The sequence below is a fragment of the Plectropomus leopardus genome, chromosome 9 (assembly GCF_026936395.1).
Source record: "Plectropomus leopardus strain MGB_pleo_1.0 chromosome 9, ASM2693639v1, whole genome shotgun sequence".
Lineage (NCBI taxonomy): Eukaryota > Metazoa > Chordata > Actinopteri > Perciformes > Serranidae > Plectropomus > Plectropomus leopardus.
Window position 1 is genome coordinate 36,191,017 of NC_142184.1, and position 25,212 is coordinate 36,216,228.

The 25,212-nt window shown below is 40.6% G+C and overlaps 1 protein-coding gene across 1 annotated transcript in view; it reads right to left on the minus strand.

Moving 5' to 3' along the window:
- plch2a (phospholipase C, eta 2a) overlaps nucleotides 1-25,212 on the minus strand; it is a 97,387-nt gene that overhangs the window by 52,247 nt on the left and 19,928 nt on the right. The window contains exons 3-5 of the mRNA XM_088082664.1: nucleotides 15,903-16,148; nucleotides 14,534-14,661; nucleotides 3,669-3,839 (exon numbers count right to left, since the gene is read on the minus strand). Of these exons, the coding sequence (XP_087938790.1) occupies nucleotides 3,669-3,839; nucleotides 14,534-14,661; nucleotides 15,903-16,148 (545 nt within the window). The remainder of the gene's footprint in view (nucleotides 1-3,668; nucleotides 3,840-14,533; nucleotides 14,662-15,902; nucleotides 16,149-25,212) is intronic.

Below are 25,212 nucleotides of genomic sequence, written 5' to 3' on the forward strand. Positions count from 1 at the left end.
AAAAAAATTGTTCAGTGGGCTTTATTTATAATACATGAACAGCCCTTTTTACACCTAGTATTAACATGTGTTTTGTGTGATCAGATCGCAAGTGGACAGTTGTAAATGACCACCGAGATACACTGTGATCCGATCACTCAGACCACCTGCTGAGGTGGTCTAGGACCCATTTGACCACTTCTCTTCCATCCATCCATCCATCCATTGTCTACTGCTTATCCAGGATTGGGTCGCTGGGGCAGCAGCCTAAGCAGGGAAGCCCAGACCTCCCTCTCCCCGGCTGCTTCATCCAGCTCTTCCCTGGGGATCCCGAGGCGTTCCCAGGCCAGCTGGGAGACATCGTCTCTCCAGCGTGTCCTGGGTCTTCCCTGGGGCCTCCTACCGGTGGGACATGCCCTGAACACCTCACCAGGGAGGCATCCTGAAGGCATCCTAATTAGTTGCCCGAGCCACCTCATCTGGCTCTTCTCAACGCGGAAGAGCAGCAGCTCTACTCCGAGCTCCTCCTGAATGACTGAGCTTCTCACCCTATCTCTAAGGGAGAGCCCAGCCACCCTACGGAGGAAGCTCATTTTGGCCGCTTGTACCAGTGATCTTGTTCTTTCGGTCACTACCCAAAGCTTGTGACCATTGGTGAGGGTAAGAACGAAGATCAACCGGTAAATCGAGAGCTTTGCCTTTTGGCTCAGCTCCCTCTTTACCACGACAGATCGGTGCGAAGTCTGTATTACAGCAGAAGCCGCACCGATCTGCCTGTTGATCTCCCGCTCCATCCTTCCCTCACTCGTGGACAAGACCCTGAGGTACTTAAACTCCACTTGTGGCAGGATCTCCTCCCCGATCTGGAGAGGGCACTCCACCCTTTTCCGGCTGAGATCTTGGATTTGGAGGTGCTGATTCTCATCCCAGCCGCTTCACACTCAGCTGCGAAACGATCCAGTGAGAGCTGAAGGTCACAGCCCGAAGAAACAAACGGGACCACATCATCTGCAAAAAGCAGTGACCCAATCCTGAGGTCACCAAACCGGACCCCCTCAACGCCCTGGCTGCGCCTAGAAATTCTGTCCATAAAAGTTATGAACAGGATCGATGACAAAGGGCAACCCTGTCGGAGTCCAACCCTAAATGGAAATGAGTCTGACAGCACGTATCAGGGGGTCCGATACTCCATACTCCCGGAGAACCCCCCACAGGACTCCCTGAGGGACACGGTCGAATGCCTTCTCCAAGTCCACAAAACACATGTGGATTGGTTGGGCAAACACCCATGCACCCTCAAGGACCTTGCAAAGGGTCCAGAGCTGGTCCACAGTTCCACGACCAGGATGAAAACGCATTATGGCTTAAGTTTACTTGAAAAGTTTGTGGTTAAGGTTACAAAAAAACCATAAATACACAAATAAGAAGGAACCAGCCCAGCAGAGATTTATATAGAGCCGTAAAAGGTGCCTCTGTGCGTTGGTGTCTGACACTGACATCCACTGGCAAAGCAGTGGTATATGACGAGCTGGAAGTGAGACCTGGCTGTTGTATTGATGGCAGTGTGCCAACATGCTGCAACTTTCCCGTTTTATGCCATGTTGGATGAGGTGTTGCGTGACTGTCCATCATTTTGCCCTGTGGAAGGAGACTGCTTAATTCTGCTGACAGCCATATCTCCAGCTGTACTGACACAATCATGAATGTGACTAAGATGTAATAACTGTGTGCACAGCCCTTTGACTTTCGAGTGTAAGTGACGTGGGCGGTAATGCGTCTCAGCTGTCCACTCATATTCTGTTCACTGAAATTCATGGCAACACCAGGTGTAAACAGGCTCTGAGATATTCATTAATACAGAAAGACTGACCAGTCTAATAATGTGGTAGTTGTAAGGTTGTCCAACTAAATGTCCAACAACACTGTTCTCTTCCCTTCTGCCTTGGGAACAGTTTAGTTTGGACAGCGTGGGAAGAGAGACTGGCTATTGTTTGCCATTACCACAGTTCAGTCAGTTATCAGCTCCAGAGCAGTACAGTAAGACACACAACCAACAGCAGCACTCCAACAGACACTTGAATCCACAACCTGGACCATTTCACACCCTCTTTTTTTGTTATTTGAGGCCCAAAAACACAGATAGCAGCAAAGTGTGTAGTTAATTAGATAACTCTGCTGCATGTTGACATCATTCTCAAGCAAATCACTTCACACATCTGCTTCCACCGCTGTCCAATAACAGAAGAAGGAAAGCCATCTTATTCAAGGTGCCAGAACTAATTGCTGAGTGTAAGAACTAAATGCTGAGTGTAATTGTCTACCTGAGCAGAACTGACGAAATCTATTCAAACATAGCCTTCTGCTTTTTAAGTGACTGTTTCTAAACATTTAAACAGCCTGCCACAGTGCAAATTAGCTGAAGGACGAACGCTCTGGGTCCTTAAAGAAAAACCAGCTCATTTGCTCTTTTTTGCTTTTTGAGGCGGTGGCATCATTAGTGAGGAGAAACCTTTTAGTAGTGCATCTCAAGTGCTGTGATGGTACTAATGCTAATGCCCCTGAAGGGCCCTCACTGTCTTTATTTCCCTACATTTAGCACCACTTCAGGGCCCGATGGCTACTCACTTAAGCTTTTGACCTACCACCTTGCAGAAGCAAAAAACGAGGAGCCTAATGGGTGTTCAGCCCACAAAACTGAGAAAGAGCAGAAACGGCAAACTTCTGCTGAGTTTTTAAAGCAGTTCATGAAGGGCTTTTAAATTTGATTGGTTCACTGTTTACCAAGAACCTTTTCAAGGCCTTGAGCAATAAAAGACCACTACTGCACACAAATTGGGATGATAGAGACAGAAATATTCATGCATGTCTGTTTTTTCCTGAGGAGTGTAAGCTTTTAACTGTTTGCAACTGTTTGGTAGCTCAGATATAAAAGAAGGGATGAGCCATTAGAGTTTAGATAATGGCAGAAAATATGCTCTGTGGTAAACAAACATTTATGATATTTAAATTGCTAAACTAATTTGGCAGACCCCCTACAGTAACTCTGAGGACTCCCCAGGGTTCCCTCAAGGTTGAAGACCCAGCATGTAGCAGATACAATAAGACATTTTAACATTGTGGTTAACGTGGTTACATTTTAGCACAAAAAATACTTGGCTATGGTTAGGAAAAGATCCTTTTTTATTAGCTTAAAATGCTCTGTTTGTGTGTTATTATCCAAGGAGGTGCAGTGATGTCATTGTAGAAAAAAAAAAACACTTTTTGGCACTATCCCAATGGAAAAACAGCAACGGGTCACTAAAAACCACCAACACTTTATGGCTGAAAAACAGCGATGACTTGCAAAAACCAACAGGTTTTGTTGTTTTTTGGTCAGACAGTGGTCTACAGCTGTGCAGGCTTCCGGTCTGAATGTCAGACAAATAGAAATTAAGCAAATACACAGAATTACAAACAAATCTCCAGCCAAACTGTTTACTGCCGAGTTGCATTGTGAGTAACATAGGCTCCAAGTTTAGACAAGGAAGAAGAATGAGTGAAAAAAAGTGTCTAGTTCTGCTGCAGCACTATTATAGCCTTTTTAAGCTGACCATTCTAAGTTCAGCAGTTATCCAACAATAAATCAGTTATGCATGTTTCAATGTCAATCTTAGTAGTAGTTGAAAAGCTGAAATGCAGACAGTGTCTACCTTTTGCTCAGTCTCTAGGAAGCGGGCCAGGTCGTCTGTGTCCAGGTGGTCTTTGTGGTTGCTGTAGGTGAGCATGAGGAGGTACAGGTCCCTACGGGTTGACATCATCTTGTAAAAGGAGCAGAACTCTTCAAAGCCCAGTGTCCCCTGGTTGTCATCTGTGTCTGCTTCCTACACACACAAAGAGAACAAGGAACAGTTTTACTTCGGTTTGTTCTTCCCATCACAGTCTCTGTTTAAAATTCTCAAATTTTTTGACATACTTTTAACAGCTACTACTGACACCAGCAATTCTGTGTATCAGCTTCGTTTTTTTTTTTCGCTACATTTCCACCTCAACCTCAACCATCAAAAGCAAGAAATTTGGTAACATAGAAATCATCAAAAATGTTTAAAGACAGTTTATAATTAAATTTTGTTTGATTTAGTGTTCATTTTTTCATGTGATTTCATGTTTTTTGTGAATTTTTAGTTTAATAAAAATACTCTGGTCTTACTCAAGGAAAAAAAACTTTTACTGCAGTTGTAGGTGACGAAAATACTTAACATATTAGTCTTTTTGCATTTAATATAGATAAATTAGCTCACAAAAACTTTGTGTATTTCAGTCACCTCTTACCTCATCGTTGATAGAAAAATGTAATCAGTTTTTGTTTCATAAAGTCTGTTTTCTCTCGTTAGCAGCTGGTAATAAATGCATTTTGTCAAACTATTAATTGACCAACATAGCACTCGTCTGATTAACTTTGACCTCATTATCATCTCTGTGTCTGTACTGACCTGACTGTTTCCAGCTCATGTCACAAAGATCAGTTTGGGTATGTAGTTGTAATGAACTGGACAGACAGCGAGTCAGCCTCCAAAAGGCTAAAGGAGCCTAACGAGAGCACTGCGGGGGTCACGTCATGACCCATGTAATCCTTGCTTTAGTTTACTGAGGCAGTCAGTGACTGGCTCCATATGCCACGCAGCAGCAGCCGCTCGCTGTCGGGCGATGACGTCTTTGCTAGTTGGAGCTTGGCCTCTGAGCAGCTCAGTCTGCGACACACACTGGGCTTGGAACAGAGTATCAGAGAGCAGCACATGAATACAAAATGACTGAGTTTCTCCCTTCATAGTGGGGAAATAACATTCCACTGGAGTTTTATTATTTGAGCGTCAGATGTCTAACTGTATAAATAAGTTCAATGTGGTTTGTAAATCCTTGAATAAAGAACAGAACAACATGTTGCACATCGATTTCAAGACAGGTGTGTAGAAGAGGGAGGGTTTGGACGCAATGTTTCTGTACTAGACCTGTGTGTCTGGTGAAGGTCTAGTAAAGAAATGTTGCAAGTTTGCTTTTGTTAATTAGACAGCATGCAGATTGTCTTTTAATACTTAATAGGACCTTTAGATTTTAAAAAAACTGTCACATGTTTGGGAGGTGACTTATCTCAGTTTCCCTATAAATGAAGTGCTGCACTGGGTCCCCTGCTTGAAGATTTTCCCGCAGCTAAAGAAGTTACCGGACTGTAAACAGCAGGCAGAGACAGACTTTGGGGAATTACAGCACGTTTTATTTTTTTACATCTAACTTGGTGAATTAAGGACTTATTTGGACCAAACTGAGGCTGGTCATTGTTGAAACAGTGGACTCACTAACTAGATAATTAGCAAGAGTAACCACAATGATTTGGGTGAGTTTTATTTTGTTTCTGTCAAGTTTGAATGAAGTGAATGCTACACACTTACACCATCATACATTGAATATCCCGGTGAAATTTCAGGAGTGTATGAAATATTACATACAACCCAAGCCTAATTCGAGCCAATATGTAAAGCAAAAATGCCTACAGTGTTGGCCCTATTCTTTCCTATGAAAGTTGCTCAGTGGTACATAAAGCCAAAAAAGTTCAACTATTTAACTATTTAAAATGACACAGATGATCTGCATCATTGGACCTATCAATAAGGTGCACTAGAGACTTTCACCTGCCGAGCCAGCTACTTCCGGTTTAGCTCTCCAGTAACATGAATGGAAATAAAATGGACCAAATGGATCAAATTCTAAAAGTGAAACGAGTCATTTCGTGGGGCAAAAATTTATCCACAGACGCCTCTTGTATCATTTTAGTCTTTTTGGGCCAAATCTTCTTTCTCCCAGATTCAGATTCATTCAATATGGTAAAGATGTTGCCAGACAAGGGGAAATGTACAAAGCACTGAAGTTCTTAAAATTGGCGTATGACTTTCACCTTCAAATAGTGTCTGAGCCCCTATGAAAACTAGCTTCAAAGCCTGTTGCTTTTTGGATGACCTGGAATCCACAGGTTCACACAGTTTTTCTTTGGCTGTCCTGCTTTGCTTGCTATAGTTTTGTACAAAGTGCAAACTTTATTGTCAAAGTGTATTGAATCTCCTGCGAGGACGAGGCTGTAGCCGAATGCACACATCAATAGCAGAGAAGAAGGCACGCAACCCGGCACACAGACCACACTGAAGTCATTAGTCCCCTCCACTAACAGGGAAAAAGTCTCAGTGTCAGTTCTCTGACGGCAAAGTCAAAACTTGCTCCACTAACACATTTTCTTCCAACTGTCACCACCACATTTTCTGTCCAACACAGCCCAAACACAGGAAGCCAAATGACTCAAGAGAGACAAGACAAACACTTCCTGTCACCAGACTTTGCTGTTGGTTTTACATACATGTCACTTAGTTGTCACTAAGTTGTGAGTTAGTGACACACGAGTGACAGGCACAGATGCATTCAGATAGTTTTACTCACAAGACAAGAATAATTAAAGAACTGAGCTCTGAGCTGACATTGTCTGTGTGGTGGTAAGACTGCAGTGAGATTACTTCTGTTCTCCCATAACCTTAATTTAATAAGACCGTGAATGTAAGTGATGTAGACTGATGATGGATTTTAATATTAAGTATTTAAATATATAGAAAAACTTTGATATAAAGAATCTTGATATAGTGTTTTTATCAAATGAGACATGTTTGACGTTTTGTAATACTGCCTTGACATCACTGTTTTCTTCTTCATATGTAGTTTTTCTATGTGTTTTCTGTGCAATTTATTTAATTGTTGATTTTCAATTGTTTTACAACCCTCAATAGTTCAGATGGTTAACCACATTTGCTACCGAAGAGCTCGTCTGCCTATTGGCTTGCTTTATGTATAAATATAGGTGTGGTTTTATCTTTTTAAACATTTGACTTGACAAAGACCCAAGCAGTATTGAATCGTTGTCTTGAATAAACTTGTATGGCATGAAACAAGTGTGCAGGTGTTACAGATTCATTCCACTGTTAACTTTCTTACCTATAAGAATCTGTGGTGACCAGCAACATAAGGTGAAAACAAATGACAACAAATCAGCAGTTAACTTGCATCCTGAACCTTTCTCTAAAGTGAGGAATTCTGTTCAGAAGTGTTTCCTCTTATTCAGGACACATCTTAGCCCCAGGAGGGTAACAAAGTAGCGGAAGCACAGCTGCAGAATGGAGTCTTTTTATTGGATAGAAGACATCAATCTAGCCTTATTCATGCCCATTCATTATGCATGAATCCAGCCACTTAAGTTGTTAGCAGCCTTGTGCCCTGTGCTTTAGCTCAACAGCTAATATGGATAAATTCATCACTTAGAATTGCAGCCTTCTCTTCCTACAAAGCTTTTCCTCCTCATCTGTGAGTCCCTGCTCTGATAAATCATTGAACAAAGCCTCTGCTGGAGGAGGCCATGTCTTTGATGTCATTTACAACTCCAGCTATCACAGCCAGCCAACTTCTTGGGACTCATGGGCAACAACAACAACACACCACTCAACACCAAGCAAGGAAAAGTCTGGAGCATAACACTCTTCTGGTGGAATCATATCATTTGCAAGGAGCAATGACACTGTGACACTGTGACACTGCAGCTGAAGCAATCAATAGTCAAATCAATGATTGCACAAAGATGGATAACATGTCACTTCCTCCTACAATATAACAATGAAGTCTAAATATTCTGGATAAATGCTGCCATCTTGCACCAATGACATCAATCAAATGTGCACAGCAGGGAGCTCTGTGGTATTGAGTTCCCGCTGCCTGACCAATCACAAGAAGCTCCACTGATCTCAAGCACACCAAACCCACATTCATAACATCAAATAACTAATCAAAACCAAACTTGTGTTAGCACGCTGATGTCAGTATTTAGTATAGCCCTACAGAGCTGCTAGCATGACTTTAGACTCTCAGTTGACCTTGGGTTCAGTATGTGTGACAAAACAGTAAGTCAAGATACACTTATATATGCTTCCCCATAGGCAACATAATTAGAAATCACTCTGTAAATTTCCATTGTTGATGATTGCTGATGATACGCAACTGTATCTATCTATGAAACCAGATGAAACTGACCAGTTATCTAGACCTCAAACATGTCTTAAGGACATAAAAGCCTGGATGAGCCGTAATTTCTTGATATTGAATTCAGACAAAACTGAAGTTGATGTTCTTGGCCCCAAATACCTCAGAAATGGCCCCAAACACCACAGAAGGATGTAATTTCTCTAGATGGCACTACCTTGGCCTCTAGCACAACTGTAAGGAACCTCAGAGTTTTATTCAATCAAGATCTATCTTTTGCCGCAGGAGCGTTACCGCAGGTCCTTCCTCCCTGCTGCAGTCAGACTGTACAACCAGCACTGCTCCCAGTAGACCACACACAACAATAACTGACTCCACTTGTACAGCTTAATACCACAAGTGCAATTTCACTTTCACCCATGCAACTGTGAACATTCTTTATTTAACTGTTGAGTTTCTCGGCGTTGTAAATACTGTATATATTGTTTGTTTATGTCGTCCTCTGTGCTTATTTCCTTCATCTTCATCCTGCACGTTTTTGTACTTATTTATTAATATAGTTTATTTTGCACAGTTATCTTGCTATTTTGCTATCCCTTTGCTGCTGCAATGTTGGAAATTTCCCCACTGTGGGACTAATAAAGGATTATCTTATCTTATAAAACAAACTTCTAGGACTGCTTTCTTTCACTTGTGTAACATGGCAAAAATTAGACATATCCTGTCCCAGACAGATGCAGAAAAATTAGTACATGCATTTGTTACTTCTAGGCTGGATTACTGTAACTCTTTATTATTCGGTTGCCCCAACATATCTCTTAGGTCTCTCCAACTGGTGCAGAACACTGCTGCATGTGTTCTAACGGGAACCAAGAAAAGGGACCATATTTCTCCTGTTTTAGCTTCTTTGCACTGGCTCCCTGTGAAATCCAGGATTGAATTTAAAATCCTCCTCCTTACTTACAAAGCTCTAAATAGTCAGGCTCCACCCCATCTGTCGCAGCTCATAGTCCCTTACCAACCCCAAGATCACTGCGCTCTGAAAACGCAGGGTTACTTATGGTTCCCAAAGTCACCAAAAGGAGGATGGGAGCCAGAGCCTTCAGTTACCACACTCCTCTCCTATGGAACCATCTTCCAGTTTCGGTCAAGGAGCTCCTTTTTCCTTTTCTTGCTCCCTCAATCTGAAAATGCTTGTGTGTTTACTGCATTACACTAACTCCGTTGCCTCTCTGGAGCATTCCTGCTCCCTTGTTTCCTAGTTTTCCCGGATCCTGGCAGCAATCTTGGCTGCGCCTGATAGCTGTGCTGGTGCTGTGATCCTGCCTTTGGTTGTGTTCGTGCTGTGGCTGCACTGATACTGTACCCCAGCTCGCCCTGATCATGGTCTTGGTTTTGCCATTGCTGTGGTCCTGTCCGAAGCTATACCTGTGGTCGTGCTTGACGCAACCTTCTACTGCCATTATTATGAGCCACGCCTCCACTATCAATATACGCATGGGACTTACAGGGGTTCTTTTTCAGTCATTTTTTCTTAAGTGATGTGAGGGTCTAATGGCAGAGGGATGTCGTATGCTGTAAAGCCCTCTGAGGCAAAACGTGTTTTGCGATCATGGGCTTTTTCAATAAAATTGACTTGACTTACTAGCTTTTTGGAGCTCTCTAGTGTCTTCAACAGCTTATGTTATTGTAATGGATGAATGTTGCAGGCACCACAAATGAAATTCTGTCACCCTCTGTTGTATTTTACTTGAGGCAGTCATTTCTGGCAGATATTATAACCATTTAAAACCTGAGTAAACTGGCTTGATTTCTTTCAAAAACATGGGGAGAAGGTGACAAGCAAAAAATTAGGAAAAAGTACAATTACCAGAAAATTTGTTTAAAAAAACAACAGGAAGGTTTTGTTTTTTTTAATGCTTTTTGATATTTTATATTATCTTAAAATGTTAAAGTCATTATCTAAATCTACTAATTTTTTGCATTATGTATGACATTTCTTGTCAAGTTACTTATTGCCTTTTTTTCTGATATTTTCAAAAGAATTCAAACCAATTTGCTTGGGATCCAATGGTTTAAATACTTAAATATTAGTATATAAATATAATATTTTAAATACTAAATCTGAATTCTGAATGCAGCACAAGAAAAGTGATGTTGATGTGGGTTTCAAAGGGTTTAATCCTGGTCTAATTAAAACAGTTTAGTTAAATTCAGTTACATTCAGTTAAGTTTCCTTCCTGCCCACCTCCCTCCCTCGTCAACCAATGCTGAATAACTCTGCAGTTTAAATTCATTTACTTTAAAATGTTGGGCTGATACTCCACCCACTTTGATTCACAGTACTAAAACAACAACAATGACATATTTTTCCTATACGGCTTCCTCCACAGTGAATCACATCAGATGGGCATGTACAGACTAGTGTGTTCTTACTTTGCTTTCCATCACAAGAGAATGCCTGGAGGAGTTGCTCTATGAAAAGCAGAGGAAATTAAGCTCTAAATGAGCTTGTTTTCATGTGGAAAGTGTTGAGGTGAACTTTATGTATGTGGAAGCGCAAAGTATTTTTGATATACTTAATTACTACAAGCTGTATTATCGCAAAACACCCTGGACACTGACAACTGGGCTCATTTTCTATCGACTAAATTATCTAATGGTCAGTCACACCTTGTTTGAAATGCAGAAAGGTTAAAGCAGGCATGTCAAACTGGTCCACAGGGGGGCCGGTGTGGCTGCAGGTTTTGTTTCCAACCAAGTAGCAGCACACCAGACTTGACTCATTTAATCAACTGATCTCCGTCTTCAGACAGTTGATTGGTCAAACTATGTGCTCTTGGTTGGTTGGCACAAAAACCTGCAGCCACACCGGCCCCCCTGTGGACCAGTTTGACATGCCTGGGTTAAAGGTTGGCCAGTAACAGCTAAAAGCTTCTGTTTTTCCACTCTGCTTGTGTTTTTAAGTTCCTGACGTGTTACTGTGAGTTGGTGTCTTAATGGAAAATCTGAGAGATCAGCCTCCTGATGCACATACAGGAAAATCATAAAATCCTGTAAATGTGCCCGAGACAAACTGCGGATATAAACAACTACTGATCATTTGGATTAAAATAAATCAAAGACAACAGCACTAGTACGACAAGTAAACAATCAAAGTGGAGAAAGAAAGCACTGAGGTGAGGTTAACTGCCACAATAACAGCATTTAAAGTCAGTGCAGGTTTTTCTCCCTGCAGGTTTTGCTATTTTCATCCTTCACACAGCTCTCACCTGAAGGATTCTGCTGACAGTCTCCCGATTGACTCAGCTGTGATGCTCTGATTCCAGTTTTGGTGGAAACAAACTGATGTCTGTTTGAGTTGACGGTAAATTTGAACTCTGGTAAACTCAGTCATTTCCCTTACTTCTAATTCAAATTAAACTGAATTGGTGCACAAATCATTGACTGTATATCACAGGAGCATCTGTTGTTACTATGAGTTTCTGTGAGGATTTATATGTTCAATTCTATAACAGTGCAATTTGCTTTAATACGCAAGGACAATCCTCCACCTGACTGTGATTCAAATAGCAACAGTACCTGACTTTTACGAAATGTACACAACATTACCTGCAACTATCCTGTACAGGGTATGTAAATAACATATTGGAGGTAGATGGTCATGGTTCTTCTTTTAGGCTGCTTTCACACCTGCAGTTCAGTTCATTTGGTCCAGATCAAGGGTAAAAATATGATACATTGTTGCATTTTAGTTCTGGTTTGATTCCTGTTCACACAGACTTTTTAGAAACAAACCAAGAGGAGTACACATGAGGTTCTACCGACTGACAGGTCACTCGCATGCAGCACATTAATGCTTAAAGAGAGTTATATATTTCTGTTCTTTGGTATAACAATAAAACTTTATGAACTTTGCATAAATGGTCCACTACAGAACTATAGAAGAGGCATTTTTCAGCAGCTACTGGAGGCTCTGTAGAGACACACGTCTGTTTTACCTGCTGTCAGCCCGTTAATCAGGTCATCATATGATGGGCTCTGAGTGAGTCCTGCAGTGATGACAGAAATACCACTTGTGACATTCCTGTTCCATTGTTGTACGCAGGTATATTATAAGCAGAGGCATCTGACTGTAGCACGCAAGCATAGCTGTGCTGATGCGCGTGCCCATCGTGACGGCGCTGACCACTATCAGGATCAGCTATGAGATAACAGACAGATTTCATGATCAGTAGATGGATTTATTATTGGTTTCACTGTTAAAATATGATAAAGAACTAGCCGAGTGATTGTAAACACACAATTCTTCATGAATGTCCACACACAGGTCCAGATCTGTCCCTGCTGTGTTACCCTGCATTACACCAGAGGCCATCTGTGTCCCAGCAGCACCATATGGGCGACCGCCAACAGTCTGCAGGACTTAGTGACGGCAAGCTGCTATGTTGGAGGGAGGCTAAAACAAGACGCCTAACACGGCAGCATGCTAATCCCTCTGCTGAGGAGGACAGTTAGTAACTGAGCCGGTTGTTTGCCAACATCTGTAGTGGTGGCAATCAGTCAGAGCGTCTTTACTGCTCATTCACAATCTGCCAGCAAGTGAGCACATACTGCAGTCTCAAGTGACCTGATGAGCCCATTTACTGTCTAAAGGAACTGGACTGCATATTCAATGTGACATGTTACAAATTGTAAATTAGACAAGCTTCACATCTATAAAGTCAAATGCATGATGAGAGTTGAATGGATTGTAATAACATTTTATATTCAACAGTTAAATCAACCTGTCAGTGTGTTGCTCTAAAAATCAGGATGACCAAACTTACTAATACTTCAGCTTTGAGGTGACCGAGTCAATACACACCAAGCCTGTTCCATTTGTAGGCATTTCATTTTCTCTGTTTTAACCGTCTGTCCGAAGTCCCTCTGTACAAATATGCTGTGTGGCAGGAGTTAAAGTCCCTGTGAGATGGAAGTTTGAGCATCTGTAGCTTCCGTACTGTGACATATTTCCTTGTAAAAGCAAATATTTGAACGATGCACAATTACAACAGAGATTTTCATCAGCTTGGACTGCTAAAAAGTGGGTTGGCTTAGAGCTCAGTGCAAAACGGAGCTACAGCAGACCTGCTGCAGAGCTGCTGCAGAGCTGCTGCAGAGCTGCTGCAGAGCAGGCAGTAGAGAGATGAATCCATTAAACCCCCAACACACCATTTTGGAAATGAAAACAAAGGTTTTGCCCTCTGATATGCAAACACACATCTCCTCCCATCTCTCTTTGTATTGCTCTGTTAGCTACTACAACCTTGTAATGGTGAAGTGTAGCTTTATATGACCAGTGCAGCTAACTAGTTGCATAAAGTCAAATTAATTGGATGAACTGAATTGATTTTTTTTTTTTTTTTTACACAAAAAGGGATGGATACATTTTTAACACATATTTAGCAGAAAATAGATAAATTATCAATTAACACATGGACAGAGAATTAAAAAAAACTGAGAAAATTTGTTTTTCAATTCGCTGGATTTTTCAGAGGACAAACTTGCTTCCATCTTTCTCTGGGAAAGTTCCACCAGAGAGTAATTACTTCATCAGCTAAAACTGAGACTTGAGCCAGACCTGTATAGTGTCTTTAACATTAGACCTGCTGAACCCAACAGGTCCTGCCACATATCAGTCACTGACTCAAACTGACACCCTGTGCTACATTTTGCTCAGTTTTATCCATTACCAACCGTTAGCTTGCCATGGCATGGCACTGCAGCACATCAGCTTGCCTCTCTGTCCTCCCTCTCTGCATATCTATCAACTTACAACACATAAAAACACATGAAGCAGACGACAGGCACAGTCAGTGAGAGACTGTAACCTGATTGTGTGTATGTTACATTTCAGAGTAACCAAAATGAGCTGAGTCGTAATTGCTATCAGTTGAGTTTTGGGTAGCTGAATTCGATCTGGTTTCAAAACTTACAAACCAAAACACAAACTGCAGACAGGGGGACTCCATTTGTGATACAGACAACATGTGTGGATTCAGAGATATTTACTGTTGATTTAGTGAATGTACTGTGAATGTTATGAGAGGAAACAACCTGTTTAACAATATGAAGTTTGGTGAGATACACTCCAATATGTTGCCTCTACAAGACACATTTCAATTTCATGTGCAAATATTAGAATACAGTTTTATCAGCTACAGGTAAACAGCAGCTGTGCAGATTCTGTTGAACTTGTAATTTAACACTGACGCACCAATATTGTGATTTAGTTGAAGGAACATTTGGTCAGTATGAGTGTTTGGAAATCCTTTCTGTGTTTGTTGACCACAGTGAAATGTTTCTCCCCGTGGAGAAAGAAAATCCTACAAAGCAGCAAATTGCTATTTGGCTAAACTGCACACGATTACTGTTAGGATTTTTATATTCAGCTGATGACTATCCACTGAATCTGCACAATTCCTGTATGCCGTCACTTGTTGAAGTGGCCCTGCTCTTCATGTGTCTGTACCTTGAACATCTGTTTGACCTTCTGTCGGGGCAGGTTGACGTTGAGTTTGTGCAGGAGCTGCAGCACCTCGCTGATGCTTAAGCTGCCGTCGCCGTTCTTATCAGCCTCGGTGAAGGTCTGCTTCAGCCATGTGACGACACGCTGGGTTAAAGAAAGGCAGCAGGAAGACTCAGCACATTTACTCATTGACTTGTTGCTGCTTTTGCTAACAGAGTCTACATCCAGAGAGATAAACTCAGCCTGTTGTCGGGCTGGATGATACGGCTTTTAAATAATATCGCAATATTTTATGGCTGTTTAAACTAATGTTAGATACAAAATTATTGAATGAAGTGCAATTATAATAAAGTTAAATAAAGTAGCTACTGCCATATAATTAAGTTAAATATGCCACTGTTATAACAACATTTTATAAAATACAGTTATAAGGAAGTTGAATAAAGTACTTGAAACTGAAATTTATTATGAAAAGTATTGTTATAATTACTTAAATCTCAGAAGGACACATGGTGTTTTATTTTAAAGGCCCTGGCTCATCTCCGGCAGGAAGCTTTAAAGTTTTTGCTGTGGACTTGAAGCTTCTGGTCAACATTTGGATGTTAGCAGACAGCTAATCAGATACCGCAGCATCTTTAACTGTGAGGATTCATTCACTGTGAGCTGGAAATAAACTAGCTCTCCAGTTCAGATATTACACATATTTTGGAAGTCGCTCTGGTGCAGCGTTGTTGCAAAATGTGATTAAATAGTTGCAATCGGAGCTCTGCAAATGCAAACACACACCTCACCTGCTCACACTACCGACACTACCACTCATTAAGTCAGACTGTTACTGCAGCACCGTTAAACCTGATGATTTATGAGGCGCCTGGTGGGTCAGTGGATAGAGCAGCTGCCCATGTACAGAGGCTGTGTTCTTGCCGTAGCGGCCGCAGGTTCCAGTCTGGCTTGCGAGCCCTTTGCTGCATGTCTCCCCCTCTCTCTCTCCCCCTTTCACGCTAACACTGTTCTGTCAATGAAAGGCAATAAAAGCCAAAAAAAATCTGAAAAAAACAAAACACGGTTTGGAGCCATGTTAAAGCCCTGCTCTGTGTGTCTGTGTGTGTGTGTGTGTGTGAGAGAGAGAGAGAGACGCAGGAGAGAGTGAGAAAACCTTAACACCGGTGGCTCACAAAAACAACGTGATACTCGATGTTCGCGTTATATATATCACACGTGGAACAAGCCTCAAGTACATTCAGTATACGGCCACCCCTTCCTGTCAGGCTTTAGAATAAATACTGAAACTCTCTGGTATAAACGGTGATCATCAAAGTCTAGATTTTATAACAGACATGACCCCCCCTGCCCTGCTGTGTGAGTGAAGGATATTGGTCTCGGGTGCGCTGCCTCTTAGCCAGGCTGTCCTCATCACTGATGCCTGCCATCAGATATTTGAGGCCTGTGATCCAGGTCCGTGCCTCCTCTCCAGTGCCTGACACCAGGTCCAGGGACTCCATGTGTTCTCCGTAGTACAGGCTGAAGCAACAGTTGGGGTCGAAGCTGCCCTCTGAGTAGCGCTGGAAGATCTCAGACTGCTTCCCCTCACACACCTCGCGCAGTGAGTCGATGGAGACTGTTGGAGGACACAGAAAGTCAGATGGTCAGTGGTGGAATGTAAGGAGCAAGGAGTAATGTACAGCGAGAAGGTCATTACAGCAAAATAAAGCCCAGCAGTGTACTGTAGGTGATAACTTACTCAAATTACTTAAGTATTATACTGTACAATTTGGAGGTATTTTTACTTTGTGGTTATTTCAATGTTATGCTACCTACTGCACAATATTTCAGTCCTTCAAAAGGATTACAAAAAGCTGCAAGTGGCACACCTGATCAGCCAGGAGAAACATACAATTGAGCTCCGAGTGGAGAGGGAAAAGAACAGGTTTATCCAAGAGAAAATAGAGCAACTCAAGAGTTTCACACCAAAACGTCACTCTGAAGTATGAAAATGAACTACACACTGTCAGACAGCAGGCTGAATGTCTTCAGCGTGAGCTTGACAAAGAAGTCAAGTCTCACACAGACATTGTGTCAGCAGACCTTAAACTTAAACAAGACCTGAAGGCTGAGCAGGAAGCTCTCCGTCAAAAGATGGCAGAGGAGATTACAATTTGTCAATAGAACGCCATTGCAAATGAAGGCTCTCTACAGCAAGCGCAGGAGGAGCTGAAAACTCAGCTCAACATTCAGTGTGAACTGAGCAATCAAGTGGTTCGAATACTGCAGCTTCCTTATATGTAATTTATGCTTGTGGGTGTGTCCTGAAATTGGACATTGGGAAGCTACATTGTGCAGGCTTTTTCATGTTGTTGACTGCTATAATTCTTATCCAAAGCCTGCCTTACATCGATTTTGGATGTGCAGAACTACTATGCTGTTCATGTTGTTACTGAGTAATTCATCATTTTTATGTATTCAAAGTTAAGTGTTTTCTGCTTTATTTATCAAAACAAAAGTGTAAAACAGTGCAAATGCAGCTACAACCAAATCTTAGAAAAGTAAATTTAAAAAAGCTACAAAACCTGAACAGGATAAAATAAATATATGCATGCTATATAATAAGAGCAGATTAAATAGTGTAATGCAATTATAACATTTAATTTTACCTTATTATTATTTATTTTTAGAGAATTTAACATATACGTTAAAGCTTGAAGACACAAAATGACTTAAGTAGGACCACACACAGGGATTTACCCAATTATTCAAAAAACAAAGTTGTAAGATTTGCAGTTCTGATACTTTAAAAATGGTATATGAGCGCAGTTTCTTTAAAAAAATATATATATCGTATGAATGTAAACTTAAGCTAAAATAATGAGCAAATTAATTAAATACTGTTCATTCTTGGAGACATTCTGATTTTTTAAATTTTTGTTATCAGCTGTTGATAATATGTAGAAATAATTCATTAATTGATTAATGCTTTTTTAACAACAATTTGAAAACAGTATTTACATTTTTGGAAACCACATCAAAATTCTAAAACAAAATTGCGTCATCTGAAGCCACTGGATGAGTGAGTTACCTGTCCCTGCCATCCCCACCCTGGCAGCTAAGTCAGTCCAACCTGAAGAGAGGGCGACTCTACAGCTACAAATATAATAGCTAAAACGAGATGGCTGCCTTGCCTTGTAGTATAATAGAGTGGTGAAATAATGAGTCCTAAAACGCAGAACTCCATTAGCCTTTTAGCACTTCCAGTTTCCTCGACTTAAATTCTATGGGTTTTTTGAATGGGTTTTCAGTAAAATGCCTTAAATAAGCTCTGTGGTTATCACAGGCTAAATATACTTAGACGTTTTGATCTGCAACAAAAAATACGTCCCCTTAAACACGATTTTTGAACTTTTTAGGTTTTACTCATCTTAAAAAAGGCGGATGCTAACAAATGGCTAAATGGGACTACAGTGTTTGTTAGGGACACTAGACATCATCACAGCGGACACAGAAACTCATTAAACCCACTTGGCCACCTTTACAGCTTTACAGAGTCGTACTTGAACTTGTAGATTTATCTGTTTATAATATTTTTCAATCATGTTTTAATGTGTTTTTACAGTGAAGTAGTAGTTGTAGTTGTGACATTTAAGTCGTGCGACCACAATGTAGTTTGTGTAAAGCCTAACAATAGCTTTTTGCTTCTGGCGATTTCATTTATGCTTCAAAACACACAAAAATTGTGTTCATCTGTGAAGATTATAATGCTAAACAAAAAGCGTCAGTCTCATAAACTTGTGTTCATTAGAGAGCTTATTTTTGGCAATAATCGAAAATCCGATTCAAAAATCCCATAATGTTTTTGACGAGGGAACCAGTGCGATGCCAACTTCCTGGTTAGCCTACAAAAATACGTCATCCCTTCAACACTCTATAAAAGGTAAAATTTACACCACACATACCACCACACACAATGTATATTAAGCTGACCGTGTGTGGCTATTATAGATTTTATTGGGTGAGAATATGGACCTTAAATAAATGCCATTCCAATGTGTAGCCTGATGTTAACGTGGCTAGCACAATTAGCTCTTATCTAGCTAGTTATCGGCCTAGCTCGCTGGTCCGTGGCTCAAAGTGTTTGTTTGCAACTTCCGTCTACTCCCTACTGCTCCATCTGTGTTTTCAATTTCAGTTCTAGTGGATATTTTATACATTCATAAACTGTAGTCTTCACATCACTGGGTTGCTAATTCGTAATATAAATCAATAAATTATGACAGTTTTTCCTGGTCGGCATATAAATGGACTTGTTGTGTTAGCTAGACTAGCAGCTGTAGCTTTGGTGTTTAGTACACATCTGGTGCTGTTGTGAAACAGTGTGCTTGTGGTCTAAAAAAGCTGAAAAGCTTTTTTTGTCCAAAATTTTAGGCAGAATGAGGGCGGAATGAAAGGCCTGTTGTGTTGCAGTCTCTTCCCTCAACCGGGCTGCAACCTTTCCGGGCCAGGCTTGGCTGTAGGCGCGATCAGCCTCTTCCGCCATCCAGCAGCTATTTCTCGAGTTTAGCAGGTTTTTACAGCCAGTAACAAAACTTACGGGAAAAGAATAGACAAAATTCTATTATTCAAACCTGTTATTTTTGCTTTCACTTCTAATGCAGAAATTTCTAGTACAACAAGATTAAACCAGCTTATTTTCCTGTTGACTGCAGGGGTCCCAGTACACCTGCTTTATCAGATGCACAAATATGTAAAATGTGTCACTTATTCCTTTTGATTTTCATTGTCGATTTTGCCTTAGTGTAATGAAACTCTGCAAGTTCACTTTTGGTAATAGAAAGTTCATATACGTACCAGATAGACTGTAATGTTTGTCAATTCTGATTTCTCTGAATCAAATGGATTACAAGGTAATTTGCAGCTAAAAACAGTGAGTTGATCAATCTTTTAGCAGATTGAAAAAGTTAATAGGCAACTACATTGCTGTGCAAAAGTCTTAGGCCACCTTAAACTTTATTATTTGACAGGGTGATAATCATCATAAATATTTGTTTCTCAGTGGTCACTTAACTAAAATACCAACAGAACATACACGAAATATGTATGAAGTATTAAAAATGCAAATATTAAAGAATAAAACAACTTCAGTAGGCTAAAGTTTCAAGTACTTAGTGTGACCTCCCTTTAAGCGTAGCGTGTCTTGGACTATTGATAGTATTAGATTCTGTTCCATCCTGCCAACAACTTTCTTGGCACATAGCACCAGAGGGCTGGGGATGTTGGCGGGCAGGTGTCAGACGTGTGCAGAGCAAAAAAACATTACAGAATGCGTCCAGTGAGTGCATTGCTGGTGAGTTCACTGCTTTCTTTCAGATTCTGTGTCGGGAACACAAGACCTAACAACATCACATAAGGAGTCTTTGATGTGAGTTGGTGCAAAGGCTATAACTGCCCCCTTAAAGACATGCTTTGACCAGTTTCACAACAACACTCTTCTCCAAATAGAATAACTATTCTAAAAATTATAACACAATCTAAAGAAATTTATTTTGAACAGCGGTAGAAGAAATAAAAAGTCAAAAGTAGATGATGTTATCTGGCCCTAAAAAGAAATTATGAATTGCAAGAATCTCTCTCTACTGTCAAAAAGACAGAAAGCAGAGATAGATCCTAACCAAGCACAGGCTTAGCTAGTTACCTCGAACTGGCAATCTAAAAATGGGGAGACACAAAAAATCATGGCAACGAAAAGAAAACAAAATATGTGGTCGCTGTTCAGCGGGGGAGGGTGAGACAGAGGTCATTTTTACAAGCTCAACACTAACTTCATATTTCTGATATATATATATATATATATATATATATCAGTGTTTCCCATTCCCATTCCCATTATGGCAGGCCGTCATAGTCTAGTTTGTCCCGCCAACACTGTATGATGCTTTCCTCTAGATTCATTTGCCCAACTGTATGAACTACTACTAAAATCAGCTGCACATACTGTAGAGCAGCAAAAACAGTAAAGCACTACGTAGTGTAACAATAATATTACACTCTGAATTAGGCCATTCTAGTCACCTAATAAGTACTTTTACATTTTATAGTTAACGTACATTTTTGGTGACAATACTTTTGTACTCCGTAAGAAGAAAAATAAATTCTCACAACGCTGTCAGTCAAATTCATTCCTGTGTTATGTCTTTTTTTGGCAAATGAATAATACTCAAATTCGAGAGTAGAGAGGTGGAGAGACAGCCTGTAACCATAACTCCAGAAAGCAAACAAAAAGAGTGATGGCACTTAATGGATAGTGATGCAACCAGATGTTGTTGTTGGAGGGAGACAAAGTGAGAAAACCAAGAAAATGAAAATTATAGAAGAGGTGCTGGATTATTATCACATTATTATAACATGTCACGGTTATTGTCAACACTGGTATATCATAACACCCCTATTTGGAATGCAGGACTGTTGGTTGTAGTAATTTCAAGCAGGGGGATTGCTACTTTTGCTCTAGCAAAATTTTTCAAAACTTCTTCGCCCAGTGAAGTGAGCAGACCTGCAGGTTTCAAGCCTTGTCGGTGATCACAAGTTGAGAAAAAATTTAACCTATTTGAAAAACAACAGAGCAAAATTCAGTTTAATAAACCAGACATGTCATTCTGTATCCTACTGGTTCTAAGAATTATCACCTTTGACAAAAGACAGAAAAAAATCATGGTTGTGGCCATAGAGATAGTTTGATGGGAAACTGGTCCATCCTTTTTCAGGTTTTATGACCCGGAGGATTAAAGATAGTCTAGTGAAGAGGAGTGCCCAGAGAGCGCTGTTTATAAGGATGCATTTATGAGATGGCAATAACATTTTAACAGAAGATACTGCCTCCAGTCTTTCATTAGTTTTACCCTTGAAAGCTAACATGCTAAATCAGTGTTTCCTCTACACTCATTTAGGAGTGGCGGCCCACCACTCCTAAATCCTACCCGCCGCTCCTTCAAATGTCGGTTTTTTTTTGGTTGTTTTTTTTTTTTTTAAATTGCAAATACACCACCGCCGCATCACAGCACAGTCCTGCACTGCGTTGGGTGTCGCGAGTGCTGAGGCAGATAACTATCTTGCTCAGTATCTACTCTTTGGGGTAGATACCACCGCCCCCTCCCACCCCCCAACAGAACTAACAGGTGCCGACATTAATTAGCTACTCGCATCCAGGCATCAGGTGGGAGAGTCAGAGGAGTGTCGGACTGAAAATAGCGTGCAACTTACCGGAGAAAAGGTAGACTTATTAGCTTAAGAAAACTTATAATAGATTTTATTAGTTAAATAAACATTCGCAAAATATTGATGGCCAGCTAAGGTTACGTAGCTTAAGTTAATTGGGCCCGGTGCAAACTCAACTCAGTGTCGCTAACGTGAGTAAACTAACTGATAGCATTAAGCGATATACACGCCGTGATGTAACTGCTGACTGCATTTTCAGATGAGCTTGTTCAAATATTTTTCAAAGAAGAGAAAGACACCTGATGAGGATGGCGCTAGTCAGGTATCATTAGCCTTTTTACTGACTCAAATTATGATGGTTAGGTAAAAAATTATGTTCACACTTGTAATCAAATGTGACGTGAGTGTAAATTATCTAACGTTAATGTTTTATGTAATCGTATAAGACAAGTAACAGACAGGGAGGAGCAGTGGAACAAAGTGAAGGAGAGCAGAGTACAGGAGGGGGAGTGCCGAGTGAAGGAGCAGGAGAGCAAAGTGATGGTGCAGGAGAGAGAGATGAGAGTAGAGGAGAAAAACATAAAGGGAAACACAGGCTATCAGGCTGGGACCCTAAATGGGTTGAAAATAAATAAATAAATAAATAAAATTATTGTTTCTATTCGTAGGTGAAGACTGACTTGAGAAACAGGCTGCAGGGGGATCACCTTGCAGCATGTATGCTGCTGAGCATCAACGGGCCACCTCTTGGGGAATTTCCGTACAACAGAGCCTTAGAGCTGTTCTACAAAAAACCAAGAAAAATCCATTGTTCTGAGCCTGGGTGCAAACTTTGCCACTGATTACAGCCCCATCAAGAAATTATTATTTATTGTTTTTATTATTTTATTGTTGAATTTTTGTTATTATTTTTTATTTTTACATTCAGCCTTTAAAAAGCGTCATTTGTTTACGCCGCCACGGCTCCCCGGAGAGCCTGCCCCCGCTGCTGAAAAAAATCCTAGAGGAAACACTGTAAATATTCATTTTTATTGATCAGCCTGCATGCGATTTTGGAAATTCTATGGAGCAGGTATATTCCCAAAAAAACAGCCCTATCCAGAGGAGATAACCATAACACAAATCTATCTCTGTCTCTCTCTGTCTTTAGGTCATACAACATAAGCTATGGATGGATGAAACATTAAAATACACACTCATACATAATGCAGTGATGTAGTTGTGTGCAGGCATGACCACATAAATAAACACACGCACAGCATCCCCTGGGCAGTACACTACAGGGCCTGAGGCGTTGTGGCAGGTGTATGTATATATGCTGCTGGATGTCAGAGATGATGCCGGTGTGACACTTGACACACTGCTACTGCTGCTGCTGCTGCTGCTGTGTGTGTGTGTGCTCCCATGTGGCTGTGAGTGTTCTCCACAAACCCTGTAGCTGGGGAAACACATGTACATGCACTTTTCCTGAATGCAGCACTTTTATAAATTATGCAGGAGTGTACAGCAGGTATCTGGGAGATGAGGATAACCACTACTACTACCGTGTGAATATTTGATGAGCTGCGAGCAGCGGGGCTCCGGGATGACGATGTCAGTTGGTCAGTCTTCAGAGACCTCCAGTTTAGTACATTTACTCAACTATTCTTGTACCTTCCATGATTATATTCATTTAATACTCATCCACATCTCAGAGGAAATATTGGAATTTTTACTCCACTATATTTATTTGACAGCTTTAGCTAGTCATTAATTATTTAAGAAATATTACACGAGAGGGTGTGCTTTAACGTCATTTGAGCACGACAGTGACGCAGTTGGGACCAAGGCCCTTGAACAGAGGTCCGCAAGCATCACTGAAGTGCTCAAATTATGTTTAATCACACCCTCTCACCAACAAAGTAAATATGTAAAATCAAAATCTATTCATGCTTACAGGTAATTAGTTCTCAAAATAAAAAGCTTTTAGAGACTGTTATCTCAACACAGAGTCTGACTAATAAGTTGAAAACAATCAGTCAAGTCAGGAGAATCCTATATGTAATGACACCCACTTTACTACTCCAGCAAGTAGGTCGAACTTTAGTAACAACCTGCAGACACATTTTCTAGTTTCTGTTGAGTCTGCTGGCCTACTTGTGCTTATGCTTGCTTTCTAACAGCTGACGGATTATGCCAGAGGATTTCCAATAACGCAAGAGCAAGGTAAAGTCCAAGAGTCAAACATTAATGAAAAAATACAGGTATCATCAGTTAAAAAAAATCATAACTCATTACTTAACAAAATATTTGGCTTAACTCTGTTCTTAATGGCGTTTAGTCTTTCAAAAACATTTTTGCGGTGGTCCCAATCACTTCGCCTGTATTTCCCATCATGTCCAATGCTGGACGGAATAGTTTTTAGTTTGCAGTGAAGTTTGCTGTTTTATGTACATACACTCAAATGTCACTTTTTGTCAGTGTTTATAATGTGTCTGTTCAGTGGTTTATGCTGGTTATTGTCATCTTTGTGTTAGTTTATAGAAGCTTTTGGGAAGTTTCCACCCTTTGATGCAGTGAAATTAATACTGTATGAAAATGCCCCTCCTCTCCTGCATGAAATGGTACAATAATCACATGATTTCTTCAAGAGCAGTGATTAAGAAATGGCGGGGTGATTGCTTTAATGATGAGAAAGGTGTTCTGTCATGCAGATTTGAGAACATTCTAAATGTCTACTGGACCAATCAGATTGCTTGGTCGAAACGACTTGTTGTATAATACAGATTAACATTGTAGATAAATAGAATAGTTAAATTAGCCCCACCTACACTAACTAATATTCTAACAGTAATAGCTAGGGGCTGTAGACAGCTTTTTCTATCACCAGAGGTCCAGTTAAATATTTCATGAAACTTTTATTTCCCAGAGCCTCAAATCCTTGTGGTGAAATACTGATTAAGAGATAATAGGAGATAATCCTTTTTATCTTTTGGCCTAAAGTGAGTCTAAAAATATTAGAGTCAACCTCTAAAATACCCACCATGTGTAAGTTTTTAAATGCGAAATGTAAACTCCCCTCAAAGTTGCTTAAAATCCAAAATCCCACAGATTATACAGAGGACATGACGTAGTAGAACATGGGCCAGTGTACTGCATTTATACTTGATCTTCTTTTTTTTCATGCATAGCTGTTAAATTAGACAGTTGGTCTAGCTTCTGGCCGTGGTTTTGAGGTAAATATAGTATTTCTGATGCACACGAAGGCAGAATGTCACTCCCTGTTTTTTAATGGGTTTTTTGTTGACTGGTTCTACTGGTCAAACTGTACATTTCTGTTTGGGTTGTTATTTTTTTGGGCCAGAAAGGAGGACTGTGCTGCCAGTCACACAGAGCACGGGGTCAGAGTGAAAGCAGAGCAGAAGCCTGCAATGTTTCCTGTCTGTCAGTCAGTCTGTCCCAGTGGGTGCTCTGAGATAAGCCTCTCGAGGCAGAGAACA